The sequence below is a fragment of the Myxine glutinosa genome, chromosome 7 (assembly GCF_964187855.1).
Source record: "Myxine glutinosa chromosome 7, kmMyxGlut1.1, whole genome shotgun sequence".
Classification (NCBI taxonomy): Eukaryota; Metazoa; Chordata; class Myxini; order Myxiniformes; family Myxinidae; genus Myxine; species Myxine glutinosa.
In genome coordinates, this window is record NC_136267.1 from 129578408 (window position 1) to 129602908 (window position 24501).

Here is a 24501-nt window from a genome sequence, read left to right on the forward strand (position 1 = left end):
CGCTCAGGTTTGCTTTTGAGGAAGAGAAGGCAAGTTGTTTCAGAGCAACTGCCTCACAACAGGATTCTGTGTACTATGGATGGAAAGAAGGGTAGGATAATTGAAGAGGAGATGGGATAAATCTGTGCATAATAGAGAGCAGGTTTCTGTGGAGGAATTCCCAGGTTGAGTTAATATCAGGGGCAGTAGATGTAGGAGACCAGTCCTGAAGAAAGATGGCTTCATGCATTCCTGGGTAATCTGCCGGAGTGAACTGCCAGACTAACTGGTGCTGAGGCAGCTTTTTGAGAATAGCCAAAGAGATATTCAATCTCACACCAATATGATCAGAGTGATCAGAGATCAAATCCTTATTTTTCCTTATTATCTATATTTTTCTGCCGATGCGGTCCAATTCCTGTTATAAATTGTAGTTCTTCATTGTATATCTACATTGTGCAGATTTGTTCCTAGAAATATTTTTTCCTCACAGGCCAACAGCCTGCTGAAGGGATGGTGGTGACAGGTGCTGGAAATCTACACTGTAAACACATCATCCATACAGTGGGCCAGACAAACTCAGCAAAGATCACTTCTTGCATACTCGCGGTGCTGCAGGAAACCGAGAAGCTTAACCTGTCCTCTCTTTCATTGCCTGCTTTTGGAACAGGTCTGACATTGTACATACAAATTCTAGATTACCCAGTTTGTGTACTTTACCACAAAAAAACAACGATGATCATGTTTAGCAATTCCGAGTTTTTGAAATTCCGTTGTTGTTTCAAAATTTTTGTTACGAAGAAGTTGATCGAATTGAAAAATTATACCACTGTGTCTCTAAATCGCATATTTGCATCAATATGTTGTTTCTTCATTTTAAGGCTGCACAATAATGTTGTAAAATGAATTGTTTGAGGCACCTTAAGTATTAAAAGCATCTGACATTCATTTCAGTGAAGAATCACTGTCGACATTTAAGAACATTGAACAGCACGCGGTATAAACCAGTAGATTGGCTGTTTGGGTCATTGTCCCGATCAATTACATGAGGTAGTCGAAAATGCAACAGAAGTCATTTTAGAATATTTTTCTTCATTAAATGAATTGACCTATATCAATGAATATACAGTCACGTGACTGTATGTCAGTACACCCCATGTAAAGTTTTGACTTTTTCAACATATTTCAACATACAGCTATTTGATCTTCATTTCAACAATATTGACAGATAAAGGTGATATAATATAACAAATATCATGAAACATTTACATTTTGTAGTCCATTGTATAATTTAAATAAACATAAATGCAAATTTCGCATGTGGAAAAAGTAAGTACACCCTTGGTTCTAATCGGTGGTATTGCCCCCTTTGGCAGAAACAACCTCAAGTAGGCGTTTCTTATAACTGTCTACCAGTCTCTGTCATCGACTGGGAGAAATTTTTGCCCACTCCTCCATGCAGAATTCTTTCAGCTGTGTGATGTTTGAGGGGTTTCTTGCATGCACAGCTCGTTTCAAATCCCCCCACAACATCTCGAAGGGATTTCGATCCGGGCTTCGACTTGGCCATTCCAGAACCCTCCATTTCTTTCTTTTCAGCCATTCCTTGGTGGATTTACTGGTATGTTTAGGGTCATTTGTCATGTTGCAAGGTCCACCTTCGGTTGAGCTTCAACTTTCCGACAGATGGCCTCACATTATCCTCAAGCACCCTCTGGTACAATGAAGAATTCATAGTGGATTCTATGATGGTGAGCTGCCCAGGCCCTGATGCAGCAAAGCTGCCCCAAACCATAATATTTCCACCACCATGCTTTACAATTGGTATCAGGTTCTTGTGGTCAAATGCTGTCTTTGGTTTTCGCCAAACATGTCTTCTGGTACTGTGGCCAAATAGCTCTACCTTTGACTCATCTGTCCAGAGCACATTGTTCCAGAGTGCTGGTCTTTGCGTAGGTGTTCATTGGCAAACTTTAGTCTTACCCTGATGTTCTTTCTGGACAGCAATGGTTTCCTCCTGGCACACCTCCATGTAGATCAAATTTGTGCATCCTCATTCTAATGGTAGACTCGTACACTTTGACATCAACAGTGGCAAGAGCTACCTGTAGATCCCGTGATGACATTCTGGGGTTATTAGAGACTTCTTTCAGCATCTTGTGGTCTGCTCTTGGGCTTATCTTGCTGGAGCGGCCTGGCCTGAACAAGTTGGCTGATGTTTTGAATCTTCTCCACTTGTGGATGACCTTCCGGACAGTCGAATGATTGATTTCAAATTGTTTGGAGATCTTTATAAATCCCTTCCCAGACTCGTAGGCATGAGTCCTTCTTTCATGAGTCCTTTATAAATCCCTTCTCAAAAAAAAACCTTCTTTCTGAAGGCCTCAGAGAGCTCTTTTGATCTGGACATGGTGACGCCACACACTTCAACAACAAAGAGCAAACCAAACGAAATGTCTAAGGTTTAAATAAGACAGGTTCCTCCAAGATCCTCTCTAATGATGTTCTAATCATTTGCACCTGAGCTGGTGCACCTGATTCTAATTTTAGGTATTTGAAATAGTGATAAATGTGGGGGTGTACTTAGTTTTTCCACATGCAAATTTGCATTTATGTTTATTTAAATTATACAATGGACTACAAAATGTAAATGATATTTGTTATATTATATCACCTTTATCTATCAATATTGTTGAAATGAAGATCAAATAGCTGTATGTTGAAATATGTTGAAAAAGTCAAAACTTTACATGGGGTGTACTTACTTTTTCACGTGACTCTATTAGGTTTGTATACAGCTTGTCTATATTATATTAGCCGTAGATGATTCTGTCTGTCTGTCTGTCCGGGGGTGTGGCTTACTCCGTTTAAAGAGTAGTTCCACCCATTCTGGGAGAGGCTTCATAAACAAATATCCACCATTTTATTAACTCGCATAGCTTTGAGGCCTGTTTAGTTAGGCCCGTGGTGTCTTGCTCTCTCTCACAGTTTTTTTTCAACTCTAATTCGATATATCGTTTCATTTTTCACAGTCGCTAACATAGTTTTAGACTCGGTGGAAAAAAACGGGAATAAAATCCGATGAAAGTTTCCATTTATAGAACGAAATGCATTTTGAAAGGCCTATAACATAAGCCTTTATCTCTACTGTAATTCACGATCTGATTTCATTTTTATCGATGGTTTTTGTCTTGGTTTCAGCAATAATTGAGAAAATTCACGGACATAATTGCCGAGATATATTAATTACAACAACAATTACAACATTTTGATTACAACAACCCACTCACCAGGCAATGTCTGTTTCATTCGGAGCGATTATACACCGCCCAAACAATATTTATTTATTTTTTTCTCGAGGAAATAAAATCGTGAAATCTTTAATAAATTTTTTTTGCTTTTCACACGAGTTTTCAAGGCTGAATCAATCGTGTACCCATCCAGGATTAATAAAGAAACTCCATTTCACGTTTTTTCATCGCGTTTTTTTGTCAGGTTCTTGGTGCGAGTTGCTCTCGACGTCAGAATATGCTCCATATGCGTCGTGTGCATCCGAGCTGTCTTTCGCTCAAAGTCACGTAATGTGGGGCATGTGGGTGGTCATTCCTGCTTCTTTATGTCAGTGCTGTCTCAATGAGTTGCATGAGGGTTATTTGTAACTGCCATTTTCAAAATGAGGGAACAGAACGAGACACCAATGAATGTCGTGATCCTCTCCCACTCCCCCTGTGTGTGACCCCACCCCCTCCATGGGTTTGTGACCCACCCCACCCCCGTGTGTGAACCCCACCCCCCCCCCCCCCCCCTTTGTGACCCCTCGCCCCCCGTGTGTGTTACTTCCGAGCACTTTTAGATATTTTTCTATCGCTTTGATAAGTATTACTATATATAAATTTGTGTGCTCCTTCCATATCCGTCATGCTTTATTCAAAATGGTTCCTGCTGTTGTACCATAGGAACTGCAACATTAAAGCTCCAGGTCCTAATTCTTCCTCTTTGCTCCAGAAAAACTGGCTCTTAAAACAGTCAACTTTATGATTAAACAGACACGTTTATGTTCCAAGTAAATCGATTATTAGCTTTCCCACCAAGTAAATTGATTATCTTTGCAACAGTACCATTTTTTTTAGCTCACCTGGAACGAAGTTCAGGGGAGCTTATGCGATGGCGCGTCATCCGTCCGTCAGTCCGGAAACACTTGCAACATCTTCTCAGGAAACCGCTGATGGGATTGCGACCAAATTTGCCACAAATGATATTTGTTATGTTTTGACTAAAGGTTGCTCATGGAATTAAAAAAGTCGGGGTCTACTGGGGGTTAAAGTGGATCCAGATTTGACCCCCCAAAATAGGAATTGTTTTTTTCCTCTGAAACTACACACACTATTTCAATGAAACTTGACCACAACCTTCATCACCTGTGATGTACCAAAGTTTGTTCACGGAATTTTTTAAAAATTAGGCCCTGAGGGGACTACTGGGGGGTTGCCCTCACCCCCCAAATAGGTATTTGCTTTCTTCTCAGAAACTACACATAAGATTCCAATTAAACTTGACCACAACATTCCGTTCAGTACCCATGATGTACCGACGTTTGTTCCCGGCATTTAAAAAATCGGGAATTTTAAAAATCGGGATCTATGGGGGTCTATGGTGGTCTATGGAGGGGGGGGGGGGGGGGAGAGGTTGCCTCCCAAAATAGGTATTTGCTTTTGTCTCAGAAACTATACACACAATTACGGTGAAACTTGACCGCCATCTTTACCACCCGTGATGTACCAAAGTTTGCTCACGGCATAAAAAAAAAATCGTGGTGTAAGGGAGTCTGTGGGGGTGGGGGGGGGAGTGGAGAGGGTGGGGAGAGGGAGGGGCGGGAGAGGTTGCCCCCACAAAAGGCTTTTTTTTGTTTGTTTAAAGTCTTATGATTACGTTCGTATGATTCTACATGCTGCCGTGTCTTCTAGCAACCACTGAAATAGGTTAAAAATGCCATGATACGGTTTAAAATACCTTTAGTCAGTGTAGTATATTGCTTTATTCTACCAGGTGAGCGCCCAGGGGTGTTGCCCCTATGTTTATTCTTCTACGACAGCAGGAACCCTTTAGAATAAAGAATGATGAACACAAACACAGAAACACACACCTCGTTTTAGTAATGGATTTAGCAAGTGTTTATTACAATTAAACTTTGGGCATATGGCCTTACTTTGGGGTAAATTTAAACCCTGTAATCTAAGCCAAATTTGATCGTGCAGGTTTTTCGTACACAATTTTTTTATGTTTTTCTATTGCATTGCAAGTTTATGGCTAACCAACTGACCAATATGGACAAATTATCCATCCCTCAAATGAATGTTAAGGCGGCTGTCCTATCTGTGAGCATTAGCTCGTAGACGTGATAGCCAACGATGTTTTACGGTGAAGAGTGGACGAGTTCTCACCGACACTGAAATGCAAATTCCAACTACAACAGCACTCGGTAGAGAGTATATCTCTGCCAGTCTGAACAGTTTACATTTTGTATCCCACTGATGGGCCAGATCTGGATTCGGACCTGAACCAAAAGCTTGTTAATCAGCTTGTTCTTGTCACCTAACCAACTGATCTACCTAGTTTTGGTATAAGTCGTCCACAACTTTTTGAAATATCGTGCTGCATATCGTTTTTCGCCCTATCATTAATTGGTGAAGAATCACTTCATTAATTTTTTTTAAATCTTGTGTCCCAATCCGTATTCGGATCTTCACCAAAATCAAATCGATTCATCCTTGTTGCACATGCATCCCATCCACCAAATTTCGGCCAATTCCATCCACAACTTTTTGAGATATCCTGTTCACAAACAGACAAACAGATAGGAGTGAAAACATAACCTCCATTCACCATTGGTGGGAGAGATAAAAATCACCCAAATTCCAAAAATCACAGCCCCAACCTACAGGGGGCACTGCCACACTGTATCAATGATGCTACCAGCAGCCATGTGCTACATGCAAGATGAGTATTTCAAAACTTCATGTTCCCTCGAAGAAGCTATTCAAAGATTGTAGTTAAAGGGCTTTTGACATTTTACATTTTAATAATGTTTCATGATCTCATGGGATAGTTAAATGTTTAAACATCACAGCTTTTATTTTGACCTTACTTTCTGATCAATTGCTAAACTTCTTGAATAATGTTCTTATGTATTGGTATTTTAAATGAGGATGTGTGACATACGTGTGACGTTGCTCCTACATGTGACAGGTGCTGGCAATCTGAGTGCTGCTGTAGCCGCGAATGCCATGATGGATGCCATAAAGCAACACACCCCACGTACCTTGCTTCAAATCAGAATTGTTGTGTTTCAAGCCAATCTCGTTTCAGACTTCCAGACTGCAGTGAAAATGGCGAATCAAATCACAGGTTAGTAAATTTCTCTCATTCTGCATTGTGCAATATATATATATATATATATATATATATATATATATACACGTGTGTGTGTGTGTGTGTATTGTTGCGGATTCCAGTTCTGTCGACATACTAAGGGGGGGGGGCTGAAGACCCCTTTTCCCCCACAGACACCGGATCCGAGTTTAGTCGCGATCGATGGGCTGCTAAGCAACTTCAAATGCCAATCCCTTAACCACAGGCGAAGGGTTATTGGTCACTTACCCAAATACCTTCGAGACCACGTGGTTAGAAATACCGGGAATTGAACCCTCTCACGATCCCACACCTTATCCCAATTGATTGCGCCGAGCGGTTTTTGCACGATGTGGGTCGCGGGTTTAACTACGCGTGATCGATGGGCCTAATTGACTAGTCAAATTCGGTTCGAACTATGCTAGGCCAATGGGGGAAAAGACGTACACGAACAGGTTTGAAAGGAACAAAAAGGTACACGTCTTTTATTTATTATTCACAGAAAAAGGACGAGAAGCAGTCTTAACTTATTAATTCTTACCTAGCTAAATCCTAACAGGCACCTTCACACACAGACAGGGGCTGAATTGTACAGGTGAGACTCGTACCGAGCAATGTGCAGCCGCGGACTTGGGTTTGGGTGAAGGGTTATTGGTCACTGTCGACGCAGCTCACGGCCGTTCAGGATGATCTCGGTCGAGGAACGATGCGGCGCAGATGACGACCTCAGCTCGAACGAAGCACCAGCACGAGGAACAAAGGTCGAGCGCAGGAAGGATGAACCAGCACGGAGGACATCCGGCTCGAAGGTCGTACGACGAGAGGGCAGCGAGAGAGGGGCAGCAAGAGGGGGGGGCAGGGTGGGGGAAAGGGTGATGGGTCTGGGTTTTATCGAGTGGAAAGGCTTCCTAGAATGTTCCACAGCCTCCCATTGGCCGAGGTACAGTGGTAGTTTGCTGGGGAAGTTTGCTAGTGAAATGTCCACGACCTGATTGGTTGCTTACGTTTCCATGATCCCGCATTGGTTAGTTGCGTGTCCACGACCTCTCATTGGCTGCTTGCTCGTGACGTGGGCGGTTCCTTTAGCCACGCCTACCACAGCCGTGGTTGATCACCTGGACTGTAATTTTAGCCACACCGACCTGCACATCACCACGTCTTTGTTCTTCAACCATACGAAGGTTTGAATCCTGCCTAAACTCAACGCATATCTGCTTTAATTATTACACAATAGGAAGGGAGCTAATCGTTACATTTAATAAGAAATAACTGACTACTGCAGGCTACATGTTGTCGTGTAATTAACTATAGGGGGTGTTCTTTATTACAAAACCACAACAATATTATATCACTATAATACTCTGCCCCAGTATGTCCGGCATCTGGCCAATCATGGGTGCGGCTTCCCCGTTGAGGGAGTGGCTACATCCGTTCTGGGAGGGGCTTCAAAAAACAAATCGCCACCATTTTGTTTGAACTGCATAGCTATGAGGCCTCTTTTGTTGGGTTCACACTTTCTGACTCTCTCACGATTTTATCTCGTCTCTAATTCAATATCTGATTTCATTTTTCGTAGTCGCTATGATGGTTTAAGTCTCAGTTATAGTAGGAGTTGAGAAAATTGGTGAAAATAACTCGCAATCTTCTCTACAAATAAGTTGAAATTGACAAAAGTTTTTGGTCTCTACAATTATTTATTTCACTGTTAATATTACAGAAGCTTTGTTTTTGATTCAGAACCTAACTAACAGAAGTACCCGGCTTTGCCAGGCAGGGGAGGGGGTGGGGAGGAGTGGAAGGGGAGGGGGGAAGGGCAGGGGAGGGAAGGGGGGAAGGGCAGGGGAGGGAAGGGGGGAGGAGGAGAGGTGGAGGGGAGGAGGGGAGGGGGGGAAGGCAAGGGGAGGGGAGGGGGGAAGGGGAGGGGAGGGGGAGGAAGGGGAGGGGGAATGGGGGGAGGAGGGGAAGGGGGTGGAGGGAAGGAGGGGGAAGGGGAGGGGAGGGGGGAGGCAGAGGGGAAGGGGAGTGGCTCACGTTTCTGAGTGAATGTGGCTCACGTTTCTGGGTTAAGTGTGATGCCGATCAGGAAGAAGAAGAAGCCGTACTACCAAATTCGTACACTTCCGGAATTGTTTGATTTATTTGTATTCAAATGTCTGGTAATTGTTTTGTATTTATTTATGCGAATGTGTACTTGTGTATAACTGTCATTAATTTAAAAAGGCTTCGGCACTATCGAGCTGTTTTTTTTTTTTTTACTCCAAAAAAACGAACTTTTTTTTTTCAATTTTTTTTTTTTTTGCCTAGAACACTCCCAGGCACTCACTGATGAACCTCTGAAAGTTTTATGAAGATCCGTTACAGCCATCTCTGAATAAAACGCGGACACAGACAACTCACGTTTATATATATATTGTTACAGATACGGAGTACGGCTCTTCCCTCTTAGCAAGGGGTGGTTAGTCCCTTGTCTTGTTAAGCTGACCGTCTCCGCTCCTGGCACTTGTAACGCTATCCCGCGGGATGGAACGGATCAGGGTTATGGGTCCAGGGTTTATCCCGAATACCTTTATCCGTCCCTCCGCAAACTAGGGAGACAAGTACCGCTCGAACCCCGGTTTGGATGGTCTAGTTGCCGAGCGGTTTTTAGCAACCCGAAGTTCGAGTCATTATCTTTCACTAAACCCGATCCTGAACATTGGCCGAATCGCGCCACGTACACTCAATATTGAAACCACTAAAGCGAACGAACGAGAATGAAGAAGAAGAAGAAGTACGGAGGAATAACAGGATTTATTAATTATTTACACAAGCCAAAGCAAAAAGAGCAGTCAAGGTTATATACAGGGAAATGGAAGGAGCAGGAGACACAGTGAAATCATTAGCTTACCTATTAAGTCTTAATTAATAAACCCCAGGACAACGTGTACGACAGACGAACATTCACACTTACACGGGGGAATGATGGCAGTAACGAATGGCTTGGAGATGGATGGCGTTGAGAGGCAAGAAGGTTCAGCGGGGACTGGGCACGGTCGGGCCAGAAGGCACCGCCGTCAAAAAGCCGAGCCGCGGTCGTGCGAACTCCCGCGGTCCCAAACTGCGCGGGCGAAGTTCCTTTCTCCGCACTGCTGCTTCGCGCGCTCATTGCGTTGCCTCGGTCCATATTTCCTGCAGCGTGGCACGTATCACGGCGGCTTGGACACACCTGCTCATCTCCAGCGCATCTCTTGTGGTTGGGGCGTCTCCCGCGGGTTATATAAGCCCCACCCTTGAACCTTTGCGAACCTCCCCCAAGCGTTCTCTCTCCGCCCTCTCAAGCCAAACCCCTTATACCTGGTTGGTTGTTCGGGGCTGGCTCACTCCTCCCCTCTATGACGAGGTGGAAACCCGCCTTTCTTCTTCCAACCGACCGCGTGCTCAATGGAGTCCATTTGCGGCGAAAACCATCCAAACCTGACACTTTGCAGATGGGACCTACTCTTATTTAATTTGGTGCAATGAAGAGTCAAACTATTGGGAAACACAGCCTTAAACTACATAGAATAAGGGACTAACTATTTAAAAGGATATATGGTGCCCTGCATGTAGGTTTATGGAATTAACTAAGAGGACGAGCTTCGACCTTTCTTTACATTACGGAGGGTGACATTTCCACACAACAAAACCATAATTCTCACATCCTTTACACTTTCTCAAATTCGTTACAATATATATAAATCGGGATTTAAATTTAAATCAAAAATTGATCCAGACGTCTATTCTCTTTCAAACATTCAAACCGACAGAGGTAGTTATTTATCACAGCATCTGTAGAATTTTCACCCTTTTACTCAACTCAGTTTCTCTGTTATTTGGTGGAGCAAAAAGTCAACTGAGCTTTATAGATATTTAGATATATCCTTTAAAATCAGAAAATAAAAAGAAATGGCATTGACAAAATTATTGACACCCTGGACTTAATATTTGGTAGCACAGCCTTTGGACAAAATAACTACAGTCAAGCGCTTCCTATAGCCATGAATGAGCTTCCTACACCTCTCTACTGGCAGTTTGGCCCACTCTTCTTGTGCAAACTGCTCAGGTCTCCCATATTTGAAGGGTGCCTTCTCCCAACTGCTGTTTTCAGATCTCCTCACAGGTGTTCAATGGTATATAGATCTGGACTCATTGCTGGCCACTTCAGAACAGTCCAGCGTTTTGTCTTGAACCATTACTGGGTGCTTTTTGAAGTGTGTTTGGGGTCATTGTCCTGCTGCAAGACAATCGTCGGAGACCCAGCTTTCTGACACTGGGTTGAACATTGCACTCCAAAATGCCTTGGTAATCTCCTGATTTCATGTTGCCATGCACACATTCAAGGCACCCAGTGCCAGAGGCAGCACAGCAACCCCAAAACATCTCTGAACTTCCTCCATGCTTGACTGTAGGGAAGGTGTTCTTTTCTTTGAAGGCTTCGTTTTGTTTTCTGTAAACATTGAGATGATGTGCTTTAAGGAATAGCTCTAATTTGGTCTCATCTGTCCAAAAAAAGATTTTGGCTTGTTCATGTGTATTTTGGCAAACTCCAGTCAGGCTTTCTTATGTGCTGTCGTACCTTGTGTCTGAAGGTCAGCTTGAATCTGTTTGGTAGTTGATTAAGGTGCTTTCTCCACCATTCGAACAATCCTTTGCTGCAATCTTCGATCAAGTTTCCTCTTGCAGCCACGTCCAGGGAGATTGGCTACAGTGCCATGGGCCTTAACCTTCCTGATAACATTGTGTAAGGTGGACACAGGAACATCAAGGTCTCTGGAGATGGACTTGTGGACTGGAGATTGTCCATGCTTGGCTATAATCTTGTTTCTGACCTCCTCAGATAAATCTCTGGTTTTCTTTCTTTTCTCCATGCTCATTGCGGTACACACGGTGACACAAAACAGCAGAATGACTCCTTTTTGTCCCCCGTAGCACCGCGGAGCGAAAGGGGGACTATGATTTTCCCCTTCGTCCGTGTGTCCGTCCGTGCGGGCATGCGTGCGGGCGTGCATGTGTGCGTACGTGCGTGCATAAGCGAAGGACCGAATTCTAATTTGGTGTGTGGGTGCAACCCACGTCAAAATCCAAGATGGCCACCACCATGTATGTCTGACGCCATGTATGTCTGAACCTTGAGCGGAATATCTTGAAAAATAAACGAACTACTAACTTCTAATCTGGCGTGTGGGTGTATCTACGCACAAGGCAGAACGCTATTGAATATTGGGTCGCCACGTTAAAATCCAAGATGGCCGCCGCCATGTATGTCTGAACCTTGTGAGCGGAATATCTTGAAAAATAAGCGAAATACCAACTTCTAATCTGGTGTGTGGGTGTATCTACACATAAGGGAGAACGCTATTGACAATTGGGTCGCCACGTCAAAATCCAAGATGGCCGCCTTGCGTCTTCCACTTTGTCAACTCACATCACTTCACCGACGGGGACCGAGGCGTAACGCTTGTCTCTATTCCAACTGGTTGAATGAGTGATTTTTATATTGCATCACCTGCAACTCACCATAGGTAAGTTCATTTCCAAAGTAAAGGAGAATCACCTACTTGAAATCCAATTATTTCTAACAACTTCTAAAAGCTGCCAATAATATTGCCAGAGCCATTTTAGAATTTATATGTGGAATAAGCTAAGATTTTGTAATTTTTAAAGCTTTTCTGTTTTGTTCCACTGCAAACCAAAGAAATACATATGTGGACCTCAAAATATTTTTTTATTTCAACAATTTTCTGGAAGAAATGGTGCATTATTTTTTTAAAGTGCAAGGGCGCCAATATTTTTGGCCACGACTAAGTCAGTCATGGTGGGTTCTCCTCACTCCCTCCTCTCTCAAGTCAAGTCAATCAAGTCAAGGTAGAAGTTTCACTCGTCCTCCACCGGCCCTCTCCCCTGTGTGCGACGCTCTGCCCCTCTCCCCTGTGTGTGACGCTCTGCCCCTCTCCCCTTTGTGTGACGCTCTGCCCCTCTCCCCTGTGTGCGATGCTCTGCCCCTCTGCCCTGTGTGCGACGCTCTGCCCCTCTCCCCTGAGTGCGACGCTCTGCCCCTCTCCCCTGAGTGCGATGCTCTGCCCCTCTCCCCTGAGTGCGACGCTCTGCCCCTCTCCCCTGAGTGCGACGCTCTGCCCCTCTCCCCTGAGTGCGACGCTCTGCCCCTCTCCCCTGAGTGCGACGCTCTGCCCCTCTCCCCTGAGTGCGACGCTCTGCCCCTCTCCCCTGTGTGCGACGCTCTCCCTTTATCCCCTGTGTGCGACGCTCTCCCCTTCTCCCGTGTGTGCGACGCTCTCCCCTTCTCCCGTGTGTGCGACGCTCTCCCCTTCTCCCGTGTGTGCGACGCTCTCCCCTTCTCCCGTGTGTGCGACGCTCTCCCCTTCTCCTGTGTATGCGACGCTCTCCCCTTCTCCTGTGTGTGCGACGCTCTCCCCTTCTCCTGTGTGTGCGACGCTCTCCTCTTCTCCCGTGTGTGCGACGCTCTCCCCTTCTCCCGTGTGTGCGACGCTCTCCCCTTCTCCTGTGTGTGCGACGCTCTCCCCTTCTCCCCTGTGTGTGATGCTCTCCCCCTCTCCCCTGTATGCGACGCTCTCAATTTGAATTTTTTTTTTCAAATTTGATTTGATTTTTTCGATTTCCATTTCCAATTGGATTCATCCAGCTGCATCAAGAAGTAAATGTGTTTTATTTGCCAGATGTAGGGCACGCACCCCTTTATATGAACTTTTCTAGAGCATTGCTTGGTTCCTCGTAAGAACACGAGGGTCGTCCAGCATGCACACGAGATTTTTTGAATGTCCCTTCTTTTCTATACTTTGCCACGTGGCACATCTATCTCTATATATAAAGGAGGAGTGTCTGTCTGTCTGTCTGGATGTCCGCTTATAACTCAAGAACTACACATCGGAGAAAAGTTTTAGACACAGATTCGGAATCAGCATAAAATCCCGGTGGTTTTAGGCTACTTTTTTAATAGGGGGGCAGGGGTAGGGGGGGGAGGGGGGAAGGGTGAGGGATGGGAGGGGGAGAGGGGAGGGGAGGGGAGGGGGAGGGGAGGGGAGGAGGGGTAGGGGAGGGGGGAGGGGGGAGGTTACATTACACCGATTTACATTGAAAACTGCTGAAATATGTACGCAACTTCAACTTAGCACAGTTTAGTAAATACTCGAGATAAATCCATGCGGTAAAAGATTGCTGAGAGTTGCTAAGACCTACGACTTAGAAATTCCACCTGGACACACTTCAGGGGGCACTTTCAAAGGGGAGATGTGCTTATTCGTTCTAAAAAATATTTTAGGTGTGGTATAGACACGATATTTGCATGCACCGGTTTCAAAAATCGAGCAAATATGGTAAATATTACTCACGTGAAACCAGGATCCGTCTCGGTGGTAGCCATGAGTGTGTAGATGTCACATGATCAGTCATGAAGAGTGGTTAAGTCCAAAATATGGCATACCATGGCATAAAAACGATTTGCCCGCAAAGCATTGCACCGCAACGGCGGTCACAGAGTGCCATGCACAGCGTGACGTAAGTACTTTCAGGACATGCTGCTGCTTCTCTCTCAGTAATGGTTGGAGGCCGTGTATCTCAATCAAAAGGTCAGGACTGTCTACTTCAACACGTTTGAGTCATTCAACACAGTTTGGTATCCTTATTTGCTTGCCAAGGTCTCTGCTTGTAACACAGAAGGCCACCTTCGTTCCCCACTGACAGGGAGACTGCAGCTCCATCAATTTCTGCTGATCCCTAGTTGATTAGAAGCTGGTCTGATAAATGGAAAATATTATTTCTTCCTGGAAAATCATCGCTCCGGAAGGATCATCAAACTAACCCACCTATCTATTTCCATGATCAGCCACTGGAAGAGGTTCAAGTTTCAAACTTATAGGTCCTACCATCAGCCATGACCTCTCCGGAGACAACCACAGAGAAAAGCTGGCCTCCAAAACCAGCCGCAGATGGGGCATCCCGTGTCGATCCAAGTCTTTTCTTGAAAAATCATAGCTACTCAGTCTGCAGGGCCTTTGTCCTTAGATCAATAGACTGCTGCTCTCCCACAGCGTGACGTAAGTAGTGCACGCAGCGCCCCTGGCGGAATTACCGGTCCCTATCAAAGACATTTAATTCATATCGCACAAAATCGACAAAAATCGACACAAAACACGATAGCTTTTCGCTCTGAATTATGTGCAAGCATGTGACGGAAATCACCATCGCCCAGCATCGAATGCCAACCAAGATGGCGCCCGGTAACTGCATCTCCACCTATGTGGAGTGAATGGCAATGGTCACATCACGTGATCGCTCTGAGCGAATCAGTCTAGCGGCAGGGATGGAACATCACGTGATCGCTCTGAGCGAATCAGCGAGCTGTTCTGACACCGGCTGAGATTAGCGGGTACTTCGCTGAAATGCGCTGAGGTAAATATGAATAAAAAATATGGATCGTCAACTATTTTGAGGTCGGCCATGTTCGTCCCAGGCTCAATGGCCATGTCTATGCCAAATATCAAGCACGTGAGCCTCTCCGTTTCAGAGTCTATCGGTAACATTACACACACACACACACACACACACACACACACACACACACACACACACACACACACACACACACACAAACTGTGTTTTATATATACTGTATATAGATTTATGTACTATTTTATTTATTTTAAATATATTTTTAAGGAAAACAAATGTTTTCACGTCCGTAGGAGTGACGTAATGTCGCACATAATGACGTTCGCTGCCCGGTCATGAAAGAAATTATGATTCTCTTGCCAAAGTGACATGAAGATCAGGCAGTAAACCTCCCAACTGAGTTTCTCAACAGTCGTCAGCCTCAATTCTAAAATCCTTAATTTTCATCCTATTGACTTGAACTTTGAATAGGATTTACATATCGGCTTACTGAATTAAACCACCAACTATTTTTGAGATCGGCGTCGGCCAAAAGGTCAACGTAGGCCAAAGGTCAACCACTTTGTTTTTTCGTTTCTAAAATCCTCAATTTTCATCCGATTCACTTGAAATTTGAATGGGATTTACATATCAGCAAACTGAATTCAACCAACAACTATTTTTGAGATCACCATAGGCCAAAAGAGCAACATAGGCCAAAAGTCAACAACAATTTCAAATTTCTAAAATCCTCAACTTTCATCTGATTGACTTGAAATGTGAAGAGGATTTGCATATCAGGTCACTGAAATTGAACCACCAATTCTTTTTGAGGTCAGCATAGGCCAAAAAGTAAACATAGGCCAAAGGTCAACAACTTACGGTGAAGTTTTTAAAATCCTACATTTTCATCCAATTGACTTGAAATTTGGATAGGATTTGCATATCGGGTCACCTAATTCAACCACCAATTATTTTTGAGGTCTAAAGGTGAAAATATCAATATGGGCCAAATTTCTAAAATCGTCAATTTTCATCTAATTGACTTGAAATTTGAAGAGGATTTGCATATCAGATCACTGAATTAAACCACCAATTATTTTTGAGGTTAACATAGGCCAAAAGGTCAACAACTTATTTCAGGAATATTTCAAGACATATTTCTGGCGCAGGGGCAATCAATGACGGTTGTAGGCCTGAACTTCACAGAACAAGTGTTTGCCCATGGCCAGCTGTACGTGGGCTGCTCGAGGGTTGGAAAACCAAGCAATCTTTATGTCTTGGCACCAAGTAAGAAAACCAGAAATGTTGTATACCCAGAGGTTTTGAGAAATTGAAAATTGAAAAAACGTCATGTAGGAAATGTACTGTGATATTGCTCTAAAATATACATGTTCTTTTCATCATATATACACAAAGAATTAAGTTAAGCACCCCCCCCCCGTTTTTTTACAACCTCGCACATTACAAGTTTGTTGTCGTCAAAACAGTGTAATATACCCATGATATTGCTATATTTTCTGGAGAAGTGATATTATGGTCACATAAAAACATAACAATCATGCCGTTTTCAATATTTTATTCTGAATAATTTAAGGTGAAATTTTTTGGGAATTTTAGGCATATTTTCACCTCAATTTAAGTATGGAGCTATAGGTCCATCACGGACAGTGTGGATGACGTTTATGTTTTCTAACGTACAGTCATTGTTCTGAGAAGACCTCTAGCGATCTTTGCGTCAATCCCATCTTCATGGATGACAACGCCAGGCCTCACCGTGCGAGACGCGTCCGAGCCTTGCTGGAGCAAGGTGCTGTGACAACCATCCCCTGGCCTGCGTACAGTCCTGACCTGAACCCCCTCGAGCACGTTTGGGACATGTTGGGACGACAAATTGCGAAGATGGTCCCTCCAATAGCCCATCTGGATGAATTGGAACGTGCATTACATCGGGAATGGAACAACCTGCCACAGCAACGCATACGACGGCTTACAGGGTCTATGAGACGTAGGGTTGAGTCAGTGATCCGATCACGTGGGTCCTACACACGTTATCGACGCAAAGATCGCTAGAGGTCTTCTCAGAACAATGACTGTACGTTAGAAAACATAAACGTCATCCACACTGTCCGTGATGGACCTATAGCTCCATACTTAAATTGAGGTGAAAATATGCCTAAAATTCCCAAAAAATTTCACCTTAAATTATTCAGAATAAAATATTGAAAACGGCATGATTGTTATGTTTTTATGTGACCATAATATCACTTCTCCAGAAAATATAGCAATATCATGGGTATATTACACTGTTTTGACGACAACAAACTTGTAATGTGCGAGGTTGTAAAAAAACGGGGGGGGTGCTTAACTTAATTCTTTGTGTATATTTGTATTATTCTTATTCAACCCGGGCGAAGCCGGGTACCTCAGCTAGTATATATCTATCTATAATTCCAGTAATCTCTGTCTGTACGTTTGTACGTTTGTACGTTTGTCTGTTTGTCTGTGACCGCTGTTTCTCGACAACTACCGGTCCGATATACTTGAAACTTGCCAGGTATATTGCTGGGGACCCGAGGATGTGCCTTTTCAAGGTTTGAAATTAATCGGACAAGTACTTACCGAGCTATGGCGATTTAGCCGTTCGCCGTTCGCTTTGCCGTTGCGAATGGACCAAACCATTCATGTAAATAGAGGGGGGGGGGTTCTGTGGTCGTTCGCTTTGGCTTTGCGAATGGACCAAACCATTCATGTAAATAGAGGGGGGGGGTTCTGTGGTCGTTCGCTTTGGCTTTGCGAATGGACCAAACCATTCATGTAAATAGAGGGGGGGGGTTCTGTGGTCGTTGCGAATGGACCAAACCATTCACATCGAATCATCGAATCACATCGAATGGACCAAACCGTTCGCTTTGGACCAAACCATTGCATGTAAATAGAGGGGGGGGTTCTGTGGTCGTTGCGAATGGACCAAACCATTCATGTTTTTTTTTTTGTTTTTTTTGGCAAGGAACGGGCACCCACGTACGGGCACGTCCTAGCTTATATATAGTACGGGCATGCCCTAGTATATATAAACGCGAGTTGTCTGTTTGTGTGTCCGCGTTTTATTCAGAGATGGCTGAACGGATCTTCATCAAACTTTCAGAGGTTCATCAGTGAGTGCATGGGAGTGTTTTACGACAAAAAAAAAAAAAAAAAATATTGAAAGCAAAAAGTTCGTTTTTTTGGAGTTAAAAAAAAAAAGTACTTCAGGATTCGAGGCTTTATTCAAATCGATCTTTGGCATCCTACACAACAAGCAATAATTTCATCAGTCCTACAAAGCTAATAAAGCATTTTCAAGCAAAGTCAAGCATTCTAAACATTAGTCATGAATCCAGTCACTTCTTACCAAGAAGATCCAGCGCTCGTCTCTGCATAACTCATTCAGCAGACAAGATACTGACCCCCTCGCTCACCGAGCGCTCGCCCCTAAATAGGCATCCAATATGTCCCACGCCTACGTAGGCTCTTCTTCTTCTTTATTTTCACCACAATGGGTATGCTGGTGAATGAAAAAGAAATCTCAAAAACTACTCTCCGGTGGAAAACATAACGGTAGCCAAGATTTTATGCTTGAGGATAACGCCAATAAAACCTGGCAAATTACTTTTGTTCATCCATGAACCACAAGATTATCAAAAGCCAGCTTCAAGAAAAATCCCTCATTAAGTTATATATGAAAACCTGTGCACTAAATATGCAACACCCATTGCTGTTGGCCTGTTTAAAATCGTATTTGCTGAAAATGTTTTACATGGTAGAGTTTGTGGTCGAATTTTTTTTTCCATTGACAAATTCGTTTTTTATGGGTGGGGTGAGGGGGGAGGCGGATATATACCCTTGTACAATATTTTTCCAATTGAATGCCACATCAAATGCAATAGTTAAAATTTCACATTTCTGTTTCACTAAATATGAGTAATCGCTGAACTTTACATGCCATATTGTTCTTGTATTCTCCAGCAACACAACAACCTGCAACTACCTCACCACAAGCAATGAGAGCCAGCAGAGTACAAGGCTCAATCATAGTGCCTCCTTCTTTTCAAATTTTCGGCCAATCTCAGAATGACATCAATAAAGCTGTAACAAATTTACAAGCATTCTTCAATGATGAAATTTGTTCTGACACAATGCCTCTTGAACATCAACTGCCACCGGCCTACGTGGACGAACTGAGGGCCATCGAGGCAAGAGAAGAGATGCGTATTACGATCAGTGCATCTGATGTTACCTTTGAAGGAACCAAAGATGATGTTTATTATGTAAAATTGAAGCTGTTTGAGTTCTGTAAAGTCATTGCTGAAAAGGAGAAAAACAAAGGTTAGTGAAATAAAGCTTTTGAGTTTCAAACAATCCTTTCACATTGCAGGTATAATGGAATGGGTATTTGAGTATCCATGGAAATGCACTTACCGAAATTCAAAATGTCCCTTTCTTTTATTCCTATTAGTTCCTGACACATGGACTGACATGAAGGGAAACGCATTCATGAGGGTCCCTCTCCTTCCAACATCACAAGAGTACGCGGACGTGAAGAATAACTTTTTGAAATCTGCACAAGCTGCTTATAAAGTCTTAAAGGTATTTTACTTTTTGACGAGTTACTTATGAACTTTTGTGAACTATATTACATTGCAAATGTGTTTTTTTTCATTGCAGATTGAAAGGATACAAAACGCAAAGCTTTGGAAAGGTTATTTGTTACGCGAGAAGAATGTGGAAAAATCTACTCAACCCTCAGTCCGTACTTTGTTTCATGGATCAACCGTGGATGTGTGTGAACAAATCGTTAATCATGGATTTGATCGAAACTATGCTGGGAAAAATGGTAAGTCAATTGCTTTCTTTTTTGTGTATAAACTAAATACGATGATTAATGTAATTAATGCTAAGATAAATAAAATCCACATTATCAACACAAGGTATACAATTTTAATTGCATCCAATTGTCCAAAATTGGAAGAGGTTGACTGATCCTCTTGAAATGAAAAGAAATTATTTTCTCCATGATCAAGACAGACAACAGATAATTGAGCTAATTCAAGATTTTGATATTTTTGGATGGCTAGGTTGGAGTACACCAATTCCTGTTCCAACATTTTGTGATATCAGTTTTTTTATGTTGGCTATTGCTTGGTCAGTCATACTCGAAGAAATGGAAACAGAATAGGAATGTGGTAATAAAAACACCTATATCTTGGTATCAAGTGCTTTGTTTTGGACAAATACACTCCAACATATGTTATCCTCATCATAATAGTCATCATCATCACCTAGTCCACACCATCATAGTTACCTAGCGCACACGAAGCAAAAAGTGGGGTTAAGAAATTGTTTCACTTCTGTCTGTCTGACTTTCTCTCTACAAACCTTAGTTTATGATTGAGGAACAACATCATTTTAATTGAATGTTATATTTCGAATATGAATCGCAAAAGGAACCTGAAGTTTAGCAGTAATTTGGCCCTGAATTTGTCTCGATCACACATGCGCAGAGAGGAGTAAGATCATTTTTAAGCGGTGAAGTAGATTCAATATTTGGCTGTCCTTCCTTCCATCAATCCATCAGAAATGAAGAAGAACCTTCCTAACCCACCGTATTTAATTCTAAAAGGTTCTAAAGTGTAATTCTAGAGGCTCTAAGGGGTTCTAAAGGGTAATTCTAATGGGTAATTCTAAAGGGTTATCTTAAGGGTTTCATTCGTTTCTCGGCTTTGCCTATTTCATTTTAAAAATGGCAAACTGAACCGGTAAAGGGTTTCATTCGTTTCTAGGCTTTGCCTATTTCATATTAAAAATGGCAAACGGAACCGCTAAAGGGTTGCATTCGTTTCTCGGCTTTGCCTATTTCATATTAAAAATGGCAAACTGAACCGGTAAAGGGTTTCATTCGTTTCTAGGCTTTGCCTATTTCATATTAAAAATGGCAAACGGAACCGCTAAAGGGTTGCATTCGTTTCTCGGCTTTGCCCATTTCATATTAAAAATGGCAAACTGAAACGCTTCCTTTGGAAATGGGTGAGATTTTAATTTTTTTACTCTGTCTGCCTGCCTGGCAGTTAAACAAAATGGAAAATCATTCCAAACAGGTAACTTGCTGTTTTTAAGTACTGTACGTCATAAAGAACACAAACAACATGCACGGAGAATGAATGTAACGTAGCTCCAGCTCAGTCTGACACATTTGACGCCAACTCTTAGAAAGGAAGGAACATTCTTATTCCTCAATTTCTCATTGTATTTGGTTCTCTGACTTGGGATAGGTGTTTTAGAGCTCGGAATGGTGTTCCTCTCTTGCTTCTTTCTGAAGATTTTATGGATTTCTCCGTTTTGGTTAAATACCACATCCACCCTGTTACATCCTAGGTGTCCGAGTGGTCCAGTCACAATACGATAGTGCTTCATTGCCATTTCTACAAAAGTCACCAGTGCTAGTCTTGACCAACTGCACAAAGTTCTCATTGTCGCATGTCTGGCAGGTGCAGGAAATTGGGACTTGATTTCCCCCAGATTCTCGAATTCTGCCATTAGGATTCCCTTATTTTTTCCTCATTGTGCTGCATGGGAGAAATAAAAGGCATCTGTCGACAGTTCAAAGCTATGAATGTGCTTCAGATCGATTTCTTCTCTTGCTTACAATCACTAGGTGACCAAACAGATCATGATCAGTGGATATGGTGATGACCATCATCAGCAGTCTTCATTTTTTTTCTTCTTTGGCTGACAGAATGGCCTAGAGCAGGGGTTCTTAACCTTTTTCCCTGTCAAGACCCCCAACGGATTGCCCACGATATCCCCATAACCCCTTCGCCAGACTGTTGACTGACCAAGGCGCACCGAAGGTGCGCATAGCTAGGGGGGCCTGGGGGCATGTCCCCCTATAATTGTTTTGATTTCTAGGTGCTCTGTGGTGCATTGTGAGGGGTGTTTTTACTTTAATTGCCTATTTTTTTGGATGAAAATTGATAACTTTTATACAAATATAATTTCTTTTGAAAATATTTGAAAATATCAAATATATAATATATTTTATATATTTAAAGTTAATATTTCATTGAATTTATTACAATTTATTGTTATAATTTATTACGAGTCCCATACCCCCAGATTTCGGTCCCCATACCCCCAAGGGGTATGGATACCCCAGGTTAAGAACCCCAGGCCTAGAGGTACGCACACTCGCCTCTAAGATGTCTAGCCGGTGTTTGAATTCCGACCCAGGAAAACTGTCATCCCAGTGTTTCACAGTCAGGATCATTCATGAATGTGTGTGCTGTCCCTCAGATGGATGTTAAACGGGCGTCCCATCTGCCAGCATTTGTTGGTGGACGTTAATGATCCCACGGTGTCCTTCGCGAATAGTGGGCAAGCTATCGCTGGCACCATGGCCAAATTCCAAACGCCTGCCATAACCAGCAGAGGGCATTGGTTGCATCAGTGGCACAGTCCTGCCCTCAGCCAATGAGGCTACTCTGTTGCCTTGTGCTGCAGATGAACGAAGAAGTATTTTTCCTTCTGAACCGTAGTGGCAAGTGTCTTGATCTTCACATGGGTCCCGGAAGTTCACTTCATTTGTGCTGAGCCTTTCGGCAATAAACGACATCTGTCCCTTGCCAATCTTGTTGGCATTTATCAATCGACTGTAATACTCTGTATAACGCTTGTACATACACCCCACCCCCTGTAACACTCGGTATAGTTTGGACATACACCCCCACCTCCACTAATACTCTGTTTAATACTTGGAGATACACCCCCACCTCCAGTAACAACTTGTGTTTAATACTTGGACAAACACCCCCACCTCCAGTAACACTCTGTTTAATACTTGAAGATACACCCCCATCTTCAGTAACAACTTGTGTTTAATACTTGGACAAACACCCCCACCTCCAGTAACACTCTGTTTAATACTTGGAGATACACCCCCACCTCCAGTAACAACTTGTGTTTAATACTTGGACAAGCACCCCCACCTCCAGCAACACTCTGTTTAATACTTGGAGATACACCCCCATCTCCAGTAACACTCTGTTTAATACTTGGACATACACCCCCATCTCCAGTAACACTCTGTTTAATACTTGGACATACACTCCCATCTCCAGTAACACTCTGTTTAATACTTGGACATACACCCCCACCTCCAGTAACACTCCGTATAATGCTTGGACATACACCCCCACCTCCAGTAACACTCTGTTTAATACTTGGAGATACACCCCCACCTCCAGTAACACTCTGTTTAATACTTGGACATACATACATCCCGGTGTGTACCCCGGTTTAGAATAGGTACACCGTATCCCTGCGTGTCGTAAGAGGCGACTAAAAGGGTTGGCGTCAAGAAGGGCATCCGGCCATAAAAACATTGCCTCAAAAAGAGAACCATGACAATTACAACTACATATGGGCAGGGTACAGCCCGACGTGGAGATCGGTTTCTGAGGTTTGGGACATGGAATGTCGGGACAATGACAGGGAGATCAGGAGAAGTGGTGGAAGTATTGGCCAGAAGAAGAGTGGACATATGTTGTGTGCAGGAGACGAGATGGAAGGGAAGTGGTGTGAGAATGGTGAAGGGTAGGCAGGGACAGAAATACAAGTTTGTGTGGCAAGGGTGCCCAGAAGGTGTGAATGGTGTTGGTGTCCTTTTTTCTGAGGAGTTTGTAGACAGTGTGGTGAGTGTGACAAGAGTGAGTGAAAGGTTGATGATGGTGAAAATGATGATTGGAAAGCTCTTGGTGAACCTCATCTCGGGATATGCTTCGCAGGTTGGTCGGAGCGATGAAGAGAAGGACATGTTCTGGTGTGCAATGGAGAAGCTGATGGAAAATGTGAAAGATGAGGAAGTTGTTGTGGTAGGAGGAAACCTAAATGGACATGTGGGAAGGAGTATGGACGGTTTTGAGGGAGTTCATGGGGGTTACGGATATGGTTTGAGAAATGGAGAAGGTGAAAGGATTTTGGAGTTTACTGATGGAGCTGATTTGTTGATTTGTAATACTCAGTTCCAGAAAGAGGATAATAAGCTTGTTACATACACGTCAGGTGGGTCGATGACAACCGTTGACTACCTGATGTTGCATAGGCGACATAGGGGGCACCTCCGGGACACAAAGGTGATCCCGGGGGAGGAGGCTGTTTCACAGCACCACTTGGTTGTCTGCGACATAAGGTTGAAAGGTGCGAGGAGAGCTCGGCGGGTGAAGTACCAACCGAGAATGAAGGTGTGGAGGTTGAAAGAGGTGACAGTGAAGGAGGCATTAAAAGAAAGGCTGAATATGGTCGAGGATGATGTGGTTGAGCTTGAAAGTGGTTGGATGTCAATGAAAGATAGTCTGTTGGGAGCCGTTGGTGAGGAATGTGGATGGACAAAAGGACCACCAAGGCACTCGGAAATATGGTGGTGGGATGATGAAGTTGGAAAGAAGATTGACGAGAAGAGGAAGAAGTCAAGGAGTGGCAGAAGGCGAAGGGTACGGGGGCAGAAAAGGAAGAGCATGAAAGTTATAAGGCAGCCAAGAAGGCTGCAAAGAAAGAGGTAGCAAAGGCGCAGGAGGCATGCAGGAAAATGTTCGGAGAACGCTTGGATTTGGAAGAGGGTCAGAGAGCGGTATTCAGGATTGCAAAGCAGATAGC

At 43.4% G+C, this 24501-nt stretch overlaps 1 protein-coding gene across 1 annotated transcript in view; it reads left to right on the plus strand.

Moving 5' to 3' along the window:
• The window catches only part of LOC137431653 (protein mono-ADP-ribosyltransferase PARP14), a 114749-nt gene that overhangs the window by 74949 nt on the left and 15299 nt on the right, over positions 1 to 24501 (plus strand). Inside the window, exons 22-26 of the mRNA XM_078782294.1 lie at positions 473 to 649; positions 6226 to 6384; positions 18820 to 19179; positions 19310 to 19440; positions 19519 to 19687. Coding sequence (XP_078638420.1) covers positions 473 to 649; positions 6226 to 6384; positions 18820 to 19179; positions 19310 to 19440; positions 19519 to 19687 — 996 coding nt within the window. The remainder of the gene's footprint in view (positions 1 to 472; positions 650 to 6225; positions 6385 to 18819; positions 19180 to 19309; positions 19441 to 19518; positions 19688 to 24501) is intronic.